This window comes from Trypanosoma theileri (assembly GCF_002087225.1).
Source record: "Trypanosoma theileri isolate Edinburgh chromosome Unknown TM35_Tth_37_V1, whole genome shotgun sequence".
In the NCBI taxonomy this organism is placed as follows: domain Eukaryota; phylum Euglenozoa; class Kinetoplastea; order Trypanosomatida; family Trypanosomatidae; genus Trypanosoma; species Trypanosoma theileri.
In genome coordinates this window covers 244,642-256,137 of record NW_021639879.1, presented here as the reverse complement: position 1 = coordinate 256,137, position 11,496 = coordinate 244,642, and the positions used below count along the sequence as shown (strand labels likewise).

General features: G+C 39.6%; 3 protein-coding genes across 3 annotated transcripts; all 3 read left to right on the top strand.

Annotated features, from left to right (window-relative positions):
* Positions 1 to 744: 744 nt before the first annotated feature.
* On the top strand, positions 745 to 3,513 carry TM35_000371960 (phosphatidylinositol-4-phosphate 5-kinase type II beta; the record flags this gene model as incomplete). The annotated part of the gene is made up of 1 exon (XM_029029496.1): positions 745 to 3,513. The coding sequence occupies one exon, from the start codon at positions 745 to 747 to the stop codon at positions 3,511 to 3,513; it is 2,769 nt and encodes a 922-aa protein (XP_028879289.1).
* Positions 3,514 to 3,954: 441 nt separating this feature from the next.
* Positions 3,955 to 8,514, top strand: TM35_000371950 (protein kinase; the record flags this gene model as incomplete). The annotated part of the gene is made up of 1 exon (XM_029029495.1): positions 3,955 to 8,514. One exon carries the CDS (start codon positions 3,955 to 3,957, stop codon positions 8,512 to 8,514), a length of 4,560 nt encoding a protein of 1,519 aa, XP_028879288.1.
* A 576-nt stretch (positions 8,515 to 9,090) lies between these two features.
* On the top strand, positions 9,091 to 10,608 carry TM35_000371940 (UDP-glucose/GDP-mannose dehydrogenase family; the record flags this gene model as incomplete). The annotated part of the gene is made up of 1 exon (XM_029029494.1): positions 9,091 to 10,608. The coding sequence occupies one exon, from the start codon at positions 9,091 to 9,093 to the stop codon at positions 10,606 to 10,608; it is 1,518 nt and encodes a 505-aa protein (XP_028879287.1).
* Between the last annotated feature and the right edge of the window lie 888 nt (positions 10,609 to 11,496).

Here is an 11,496-nt window from a genome sequence, read left to right as displayed (position 1 = left end):
TGACGATGGATGGCGAAGGGAGAACAATGCGTGCAAGCCACTCTTTCCACTGTGTAATACGATGATGTGTATGAGAACAAGCATATGTCCGATGGTTACCCACACACTGGGGCCAAAATGAGAGTATGTCTCGAGTCCTTGAAAGCTGAGCAACACCTCCCCACCCCTGCAATTTCATGTGATGAGTAAAAAACGACCAATAATCCGACGCACGAGTAATACCNGATGGCTACCCACACACTGGGGCCAAAATGAGAGTATATCTCGAGTCCTTGAAAGCTGAGCAACACCTCCCCACCCCTGCAATTTCATGTGATGAGTAAAAAACGACCAATAATCCGACGCACGAGTAATACCCGTGCATGGTGACAGTTTTATTGTGATCTTGTGGTGTTCTATATTTGATGCTGTTAGTCGTCATTTGATTTTTTTGTTGTAGTTATATTTAGTAGGTTTGTTTTGTTGTATTCATCGTTCTCTCGTTTGTGATTTCGATAGGAGTCATTCGTTTTTGTGTGGTTTCTGGTCATTTTTTAAATCTTATGTTTTGTTTATTTAATATGTTTTTGGGTATACGCAAAGATCACATCTTTTGAGGGGTCATTTGTTTTATCTATTGTTGCTTTGCGTAAAATGTAGTGGAAATGGGTTGCAATAGTGTATTTTTTTTTTTTTTTACTGTTTTTTTATTTTGATTTCCTTATTAGAGTGAAAGTAGGTACTATACTGTTTTTTTTTTTTTAGATGTTAAAGAAGTGGAAGGAGTCTTGTGGGGTCCCTGCGTCTGCGTATGATGTGGCCGCAGGTGGTCGTTCAGTGGAGGTGTTGCTATATCATGATGCAAAAGCCCCTCCTCTGCAGGGAAATGCAGTGCTGATCAGTTCACATATTGTTATTACGAATGGTCCATGGGGAAAGGTATTATTTTGGGTGGCATTTCATATTATTAAGGGCATCCATTGTACAGAGTGTTTGTTTCTCCCTGGTAAGTCGTTTGACATCCCTATAGAAGAGAGTGAATCTCCTCTCCTTGAGGATGAGATAATCCAAACATCATCCGTGGGACGGAAGGTTATTTCACTTGATATATTTGCCGATGGAGCGGTGTTAACATTGAAAGTGATGGGCTCAGAGGGTGAGAGATTTGCTCGAGCTGCGATGTTTCTTTGGCGTCTAAACCGCGGTGAGGTTGAACCAATATCTATACCATTGTATCATGCAGGAGATGCGATTTATGCTTTGAGTGGGGCTCCTGTACGACTAACGGCAACTTTGGTGCAGCGTCCGTCTGTTGGAGTAGTCAATCAATACGAAACGAAACGAACACCTGTTGATATTGTTATGGTAAATGAAAAGGAGATTTACATCGTGAAGAAGCCACAGAATACTGCTTTACTATTATGGCGTGATTTAAAAGATGAGAATTGTGGAAATGTGGAGGTGTTACCACTTAATACTCTTGCTTTGTTGATATTTCCTACTAATACTTCTTTGAAGATTGTAGGATCCCGAGGTGAAGTTTGGATCTTTGAGATTTCTGATCCTTCTACCGATTCTTCTGTTCGTTCTGCATTGCAGCGACTAACAGAGTTATTTCTTCTTGGGGTATTAAAAACAATACAACATCCACAGAAAAGTTTTGTTCCCACATTTGGGCTTCGATACTTTGATATGATCGTCCTGTACCAACAATACTGTGCAATGGATACAGATGGAGTTGGATATGTTCTCCGATCTACACTAGAGGCGGCGTTAGGTCCCGTGCTCTCAAGTGATGCACGTCTCGTGCAGGCAGTAACTTTCCATGAGGAACAGGAAGAGAAAGATCATCATGATAATAATAGTGATGATAATAATAGTGATGATAATCGTTATAGCAGGGTAAGTTTAACTTCATATATGGATCGTATGAGGATTCTCTTGCAAGGGACTCTTTTGGAGCGTGCCATGTTTGCTTTTCGAGCCTTTGGAGGTATAAAACACGGAGGAGATGTATTTTCTGTTAAAGGGGAAAACAGAAATGACAGTGTTCGGGTTTCAGATTTTAAATTAATTGCGCGAGATATTTTACTCGGGTTACGTTTTAAACCTTTAAAAGAAAATGAAACCATTGATGACTTACTAAATCATATATTGAGTGTGATAGAAAAAGATTGTCATGAGGAGTCTGGTGTCCCTACCATGTCCTTCGAGATATTCTTACAGGCATATAAGTTACTATTGGAACGAGTAGAAATAAAGAAAAAAGGTGATGAACACGCGAACGATACATTTCTCTGTGGAACTCCACCACCATTGTTGGGATTTGGGGCTGCACAGTGGGTATTGATCACTCATCTTCTCGCAGGTGTGGAAGCCTCTGTGTGTGCTACATTAGTGGATGGAAATGTTTCTGCAGATAAAAATACGTTTGATGTCACTAATGGAACCCCAACGATATCTAGTATGAATGATAGTTTCATATCTCAACAAGGAATGACTTCTGTCTCGTCTGGTTTCTTCCTTAAACGTATTCCCATGTTGCAGAATGATCATGTGAGTTTTACAGATTACGCCCCTCGTGCTTTCCAAACCATTCGTGAGAGATTTGGTGTGGATGTGCGTGAATTTCTAGATGCTCTTGGCATTAGTGCACTGCGGGCCCGACTCTTATTAGGACGTTTCTGTGCCCCAAGAGACTTTCGCAGTAGTGGCCGTAGTGGTGCCTTAATGCTCAGTAGTCATAATTATCGATTTGTGTTGAAGAGTGTATCGCCAGGGGAGTCCCGCACTCTTCGCCGTTTTCTTCCCGCGTACATCACACACTTGGAGCGGCATCCACACACACTCCTCCCACGATATGCGGGTTTGTATGCATTGTGGTATCGCGGCTCGAAGAGTGCGTTTGTGGTGATGGAGAATATATTCGCCCCGGCACAGTTCCCTATTGAGGTGGTGTATGATTTAAAAGGATCTACTTTACATCGCAGTACTTCAATTGAACATCGTAAACATGGAGCAGCCGCGAAAGATAAGGATTTTTTGGCAGATAATAGACGACTTTATTTATCAGCAAATGCACGAGATGCTCTCATGTTTCAACTAGAGTCCGACACGCAGTTCTTGGAAGAATCCAATACACTTGATTACAGTTTACTTGTGGGGATTTACATTATTGATAGTGAGACGGCATCTTCAAAGGAGTCGGCAGAACTTTTAAAGCAACAGGAGCGACGCATGTCAGAGTTAACTAAAGTGCCCAGTGATGAACGTAAAAAAATGTCCATGGATGAGGCTAAAAACTACGTGGATAGTGTATTTCATGGATTCTATGGTGGTGTTGGTTCTTCGGATGGATCACGTGTTTACTATTTCGGTATTGTGGATTGTCTGACAACGTATGGACTGAAGAAGGTTGGGGAACACTACGGTAAATCTATGCTTCTGCAGGATATGAAGGAAGTAAGCTGTGTGCCTCCACCAGACTACCGATCACGATTCTTAAACTTCGTACGGTCTATTATCGATGAGTGAGAGAAAGAGAATTCTCTTTCTCTCCATATTATAATTATGTCATTTTTTCTTTTCTTTTTTCTTTTTTTGTTTTACTGTCAATATTGTGTTTGAAAGTATATTTGTTTGAATCTTATTGGTGTATTAATGAAAGAGTGTTTTTTTTTTTTCTTCTTGTTTTCATATATACACACAAACACACATCCTATTTCTCTTTCTCTCTGGTGTACGTAGTGGTTTTAATACAATGTGTGAGTTCTTATATCAATATATCGTTTATATTTAAATTTGTTACTCATTTTTATTATTCTTATTCTTATTCCTCTCTTCTTTTATTTGCAGTGACGACGGGAAAGAGGGTGTGTGGGTGAGAGAGAGAGAGAGAGAAGTCAGAGAGCAAAAGAAAAGGAGTAAAAAAAAAAGAAAGAAAGAAAAAGAAATATATATATATATATGGGGGGAATGAATACACCTGTAGAGGACGAAACGGAGATAGATTCTATACTCTCACCCTTTTTGCGGGAAGACTTCTCCAATGATGATCTCACAGCGGCGGAAAGATCACTCCAATCTCTCTTGGATGCTTTGAAAAAACGAGAACAGCAAAAGTCTAATGCATCCATAGTGGAAAACACATGTCGTTCACTCTTGCATGCATATGTTTGTATCATTCGTACAGCTGCTGGGAAGTGCCTGGCGGAGGATAAATGTAATGAGTCCATGTGGAAGTGGTTATTGAAACTTACTGTCTGTATTAGTCGCACAATTGCAGAACTGTGCTCCTTACCAGTTTCTGCCGTTTATTACAATGATAAGGATAGTAATAATCCCGCTGTAGGTGTGGTTCTACAGGTACTATCGGATCTACTACGTCCACCGCCTAGGATGCGGTGTATGGATAGGGAAATGACATTTTTCTTCTGGCAGTGTTATCCATGGTGGTGTTCTCTTCTCTATCATTGCCTTATAGTTCCCTCACGAGGGGAAATGATTGCTAAAACTACAACCAACATAGTAGCTCGAGCTGTTATTTGGGTTTCACGATACTATACAGCTGAGAAAATACCACAAGAAGTAAGTCGTTGTGATACACCAGTGTCTAATAATAATAATAATATAGATCCATTGACGTTTCTCTCTTCGTTGTATCCCAATAAAGATGACCATAGGCGAATGACCCCACCCGTCTCTGCATGTATGGATTCAGATCTTCACTCTAGTGTAGATTGGGATGTATTTGGAGGGGAGTCCATGTATGCAATCCCACCTGGACAATCTATGGATGTGGATGGGGCAAAGAATATTCATTCTTTTTTTAGATCAGAAAAGGAACGACGAGTCGTCGTGCGGAAGAACAGTAATACAATGCATCTTGACATGTCCTCTGACTCCCTCTTGACATCCTCATTATCAATGATAAGAAGAAAGAAGAATATCTCTCTTGCTGCTGCTGCTGCTGCTGCTGCTGATGTGGAATCATCTCTTCCATCTCATCAAGCATTATATGTGGCGGCAAAACTTGGGACGCTCTTCACCACACAGGATCTTCACACACTACTTCCACTTCGTATGGAGATTCGAAATATGGTACAACAAGACGGGGAAAGTGATGGAGTTTCCCAAACAATAGTTGAGAAACAACATCATTGTGAAGTGTGTGATATAATCATAATAATAATAATGGCAGAACGCTTGGAACTCTCTGGTAGTGAATCCAAACGCTCGGCTGCTGCTTGTAGTCTTCTTATTTTACACAAGATACTTTCTCGTGCCACAGTCTGTATAGAAATGCCTTTGAAGAGAAGTTTAGGAGAAAAAACCGCCGCCGCCGCTTTGACTGCATTACTTCGCCATGATGCTGAGATGGCAGATGCTCTTCTCTCGTTAGTAATACTTTCCCATGAAGTTAGTGCATTTCGTTATTTTATTTCTCTTTGGCGTGCCGCTTTGGTTTCACATTCGATTGCATTTTCAGAGACAATGGCGTGGCTTTTTGCTGGTCTTGCACATATTATTGAGAAACACATAATGGAAAGCGATGAGTTCATAAAAGCCCTCATGAATGTTATTGGAGAGACTTTTAATGCTATGATTCAAGTAATGATGACCTTAGTCTCAGTTTCTTTAAGAAACAATGATACTTCAATGATCTCGGATGTGAATGACGTTAAAAAGAGGGATATGTGTACTCATTGCTTTATTGAAGTATGGGATTCGCTGTTACGTCTAACATGTCCATATACTGAACCAACCCTACAGAAGAATATTTCAATGTTAATAATAGATGTTGAATCTCTCTCTAATAATAATAATAATAATAATAATAATAATAATAATAATACCCCTATAGTGTGTGCATGGACGCAACTGCGTGAGTTTCTCGAGTCATACTATATCTCCGTAGTGAGAAGAGTACTGAAGAAAAAGGAAATGTCTTTGATGGAGCAGCGTCCACATCAATGCAATTGGTGGCCACAGGAAATAGTGGATGATCCACAAGAGTGCCAAAGAATTTTACAACACACACTTCTGATGAGTGAGTACGCATGCCGTAGTGATGTTGTAAACAATCTTTCTAACCATGTGATGAATTACTGTAGACATCCTGCAGCCTTCTTCTTGGAAGGTAATGAGGGACTTTGTATACAATTATTCTCTATACAACCCGATATTCCTCGTGATGTATACATTATGGAGTTGCAGAGTGTAGCAGCAGAGATGATTACAGTTGTGGCTCGTTCACTCTCTGAGAAACCCGGACGTTTTCTCTTTAGATCTCCTTTTGGATTATCCTCTGGATATTATGCCGTAACCTATACACGTCTTTTGTATTTGCGTTTTCTTCAAACCGTATTTCAAGCCTATTCCTCCAATCATCACTATATACGGGGACTATTGTCTGCCATTCGTTCTCTCACAGTTCTAGAGAAGACTGCCCATCGCACGGCTATAAGTCTATCGCTGCCAAACTTATTAAGCCGCATGTTACCAATGGGTTCTCCCATTGTATCTGCAAGTGATAGAATGACAGAGAAGGTAATAACGATGGAAACACAACGAATGTACCCAACATCAACATCTGCATCTATTACTTCTTTCCTTGTAGATGAGTTGGGGAGTAGTGGCAGTAGTAGTAGTGGTGGTAGTTGTCTCCCGCAGAATGTACAAGAAGATGAAGTTGAAGAAAGAGAAAAAGAAAAAGAAGAAGAAGAAACGCTCAATGGGGATGTAGAGATAACAAGTTCTCCTGTAAAACCTGTTATTCCTCCACTTGCTCTTAGTACTCTGGCACCACCGCAGTACTTCACCGATAAAGAGGCGACAACTTGTGTGAATGGCGATACGAAATCTTCCCCTGTACTTAACAAGCAATCAATACCAGTAGTACCACCATTAAACCTTATGAAACATAATAATAGTCATCATCATCATCATCATCAAGAGTTAGTAAAACAGATTCCTAGTCAAGAAATAATTTCAAGAGAACACAATCCACTGGCGACCTTGAAAGAACCTGCACAATTAGCAGAGTTACTACTTTCACTTTGTTGTTTGCTTCCAGGTCGTGAGGGTGGTTTGATAAGCCAATCGAGTCTCATTACTACCACTACTACCACTAAACATAAGGTGAATGGGAAATTAAAACGACCTCAAGGTGATACAGCTCGCTGGACTCCCCCTCTTGTACGTATTCTTTCAGCTATACAGGAATTCACACATCACTATTCCAATAAATCTTCACGACAACTCTTTGATGCCCTTGTTTCTAAGGAAATACAACCAAGCAATGCTCTCTGGATAGGTGTGGATGTGCTGCGTACATTTCTCTTACCACAATTGCAGCTCTTAGATGGACTAGAGATAACAGAACGGATCGGGGCAGGTGGATATGGTGTGGTATTCTCCGCCACTCACACCTGCTGCAATCACACTGAGTGTAAACATGGCACATTGGCAAGAAATACATCTTTAGTCGCTTTGAAGTTATTACCCGTAACCCGACGAAGTACAGATGACTCTAGTACACTGGTGAGTTGCCATACAGAGGCAACATCTCTAAGGCATCTTAAAGGACATTCCCGCATTTGTGAAATACTTTTTTCCGGATGCACGGATTCTCATTATGTGATTGCTATGCCACTATACAAGGGAGGTTCTCTCCGTTCCTGGCGTTTAACAAAGAGTGGCTTTCCTATTGTGAAGAGTCTTGATGATTTAAATTCTAGTAATATGGGAATAAAAGAAAAAGATTTAGACTCTACAAGAATTACATTGGATGACAATATTCTCTCTTTGTGTGGACCTCTTTTTGCACAGGTGTTGGAGGCCGTGGAGTTCATGCACTCCAAGTATATACGTCATAATGACCTCAAGGCAGATAACATCCTTATTGAGAATTATCGAATCGAAGATATACTTCTGACTCCAGATTCTAATACGGATAAAGAGAAGCAGGAGATGAGGAAGGAGATAATGATTCCCACTGCCATTCGACTGTGTGACTTTGGTGTATGTGAAGTTGTTGCTGAAGATATGGGATCTATGCATGGAGGTGATGTGGTGTGGGGTCCTGCAAAGGGAACAGAGGCCGTGCAGGCACCAGAGATGCTGGCGTTAACAAACACCGTAGCCAAGAGATGGAGAAAAGGTGATACAATGGAAGGTGGTGTTCATTCCTCATTATGTGTGGATTCAAGTGAAGAGGATCGTGATAGTGTTAGTAGAGGACTCTCAGCGGATATGTGGTCCTGTGGATGTTTGCTGTATGAACTTTTAACGGGAGAAATGCTCTTTGGTGGTGTGAACCTCGGTCGTCTCCTCTCACTCGCAGCCAATCTACAGACCGGCGAGGATGCCAATAGTGAGGTATTACAACCCCAACAGAGAGAAATTCTTGATGGAATGGGTGTAGGTGTAACCGACTTTGTTTTGCAGCTTCTTGCACTGAAACCTGCTGAGCGACCGACGGCTTCTGCAGCTCGACAGGCGTGGGAGGATATCATTATACAAGTGCGGAAGTAAACGTCTAAAAGCAGTGGAACACGAGACGAATGACCTTTGGTATTTCTTCATCTGTGGTCTTCGGTATCATTTCTTTTTTTTTTTAATTATTATTATTATTATTTCTTTTGCTTTGCTGTTGTTGTTGTTGTTGTTGTTTTTTTCTTTTTCTTTTCTTTTTTTTTTTGTTGTTCTTCTTGGTAACTCTTATGAATCTGGAAATTTTAATGATGCTCGACAATGATCTCTGTTAATTATTATTATTATTATTATTATTATTCTTATTACTCTTGTTCTTATTATTATTGTTACTACTATTGTTGTTATTATATGTTCCCCTTTATGTTTTTTTGCTTCTCGCTTGTATTTCTTTTGGGTTATATATCTGGAGCAACGTACGCACACACAAAAAAAGAAAAAACAACATAAAAGTAATATATATTTATATCTATATATAAAAGGCTTAATAGCAACTTACAAAGAAACGAAAAAAAAAAAAAAAAGAACGAAAAGAAGAAAAAAAAAAAAAAAACCAAAATAAAATAAAAGGGAGTAAACAACAACAACAACAACAACAAAAAGAAAAATAAAAGAAACATGACGAACCAAAAACCGTTGAATATTGTCTGTATCGGGGCTGGCTACGTTGGAGGACCAACGATGGCTGTGATTGCCAAACAGTGTCCACACATCACCGTTCACGTGATGGACGTCTCTGAGAGCCGAATTGCCGCGTGGAATTCCCCCGCCCCCGCCGCGGGGGAGAAGTCCCAACTCCCCATTTACGAACCCGGACTGGCCGATATAGTGTACGAGGTGCGGGGGAGGAATCTCTTCTTCACCACCGACCGCAACTGCATCAAGGCGGCGGATGTCATCTTCGTGGCCGTCAACACACCAACAAAGGAAAAGGGAATGGGTGAGGGATATGCGGCGGATCTCACGTACATTGAGAGCTGCGCGCGTCTCATTGGTGAAACCGTTGGCGATGGTCACTACGTTGTGGTGGAGAAGTCCACTGTTCCTGTGCGGTGCAGTGTGTCTATCCGCCGTATTCTCAGTGCCTACAGGAGGAGTGAACATGTTTCCTTCTCTGTCGTGAGCAATCCGGAGTTTCTCGCAGAGGGAACAGCTATTAATGATTTACTCCATCCAGATCGTGTTCTCATTGGTGGGGAGAGTGATGCCGCCATTGATACAGTTTCGTCTATTTATGAAAACTGGGTGGACAGGTCTCGTATTATTCGTACCAATCTCTGGTCCAGTGAGTTATCAAAACTTGTGGCGAATGCCTTCTTGGCTCAACGTATTTCTTCCATTAACTCTATTACTCCACTTTGTGAGCTTAGTGGTGCTGATATCACGGAAGTTCGTCGAGCTATAAGTGCTGATAAACGTATTGGTCAATATTTTCTTAATCCATCTGTTGGTTTTGGTGGTTCATGCTTTCAAAAGGATCTCCTCAACCTTGTTTATTTGTGCCAAACACTTTCCCTTAATGAGACGGCAGAATATTGGGCACAGGTGGTGAAAATGAATAACTATCAGAAGGAGCGTTTCTTCCAGAGAATTGTCAAGAACTGTTTTGATACTGTGAGAGCAAAGAAGATATCTATTATGGGATTTGCCTTCAAGAAGGATACAGGAGATACTCGTGAAAGTGCTGCCATTTACATTTGTGCACGACTTCTAGAGGAAGGAGCCAAACTTTCTATTTACGATCCTAAGGTAACACGAGAATATGTAATGATGGAACTTGAAAACTTCTTCAACAAGGAACATTTATTAAACAGTTGTGTATATGATAGATTCAAGCGGGAGTCTTTGTCTCATAACAAGATGGATATTTCAAAAATGCTGGAAAATGTTGAAATGGTGGAAACTGCCCTGGAGGCATCTAATCAATCAAGTGCGATGGTTATTTTAACGGAATGGGATGAGTTTGTCACTATGGACTACAGTAAACACCATGAAGTTATGATGAAACCGGCACTCCTCTTTGATGGTCGCCTTGTTGTGGATGCAAGGAAACTAAAGAAGATTGGGTTTGAGGTGTGCTCCATTGGTAAGCCCCCAATTGCGGCAACAGATAACTTCCTTTTTGGAAGTCCGTGAGTAAATAAATAAATAAAAACAATAAAAAAGCAAAAAATAAGAATGAAAATAAAAGGTGGTGTGTGTGGGGGAACCAGACAAAAAGAAAAAAAGTGATATAATACACTTAAAAAAAAAAAAAAAAGAATGCCCGGTAGATAAACCAGTATAAATCAATGAAAGTGCCTTGGAGGGAGGAATTAAGTAGAAAATAATCAAATAGGCTTTTTCTTATATATATTTATGTGGTTTGGGGCGCATAGTGTTACGAAATTTTTCTTATATGAACTCCTAAATGGGTGGATTATTATTATTATTATTATTATTATTATTATTATTATTATTATTATTATTATTATTATTATTATTATTATTATTATTATTATTATTATTATTATTATTATTATTATTATTATTATTATTATTATTATTATTATTATTATTATTATTATTATTATTATTATTACTATACTATTATTTCTGTATGTACTTATATATTTCCGGTACACTTGTGTCTGTTTTTAGTGAGTGATTTACCCGAAAATAAAAATAATAAAGAACTGATTTTAAAAAAGAAGATCGGAGAAGAAATACGTTCTGTAGGGGTTATTGTATTATTTTGCTTTTTTTTTTTCTTTTTCTCAATGTTTTTACGTGCTCAACGGTTCTTGGTTCCAAGTTGATTTTTTTTTCTTTTTTTTTCGTTGTCGTTGTCAATGTTATCTTCTTTTTTTTTAAGAGATTTTTGGAAAGAATTTATTCCCAGAAAACAGGGTCCATATTACTCTGAGGAGTCCCCTGGGTATGGAAAATTCTTTCTTACCTCTTGGTCTTTTTTTTTCCTCGTGAGAAGAGCTTTACCGTGTGAACACCTAAGAAGGATTTATGTGTTTTTTTTTTTTTTTTTTT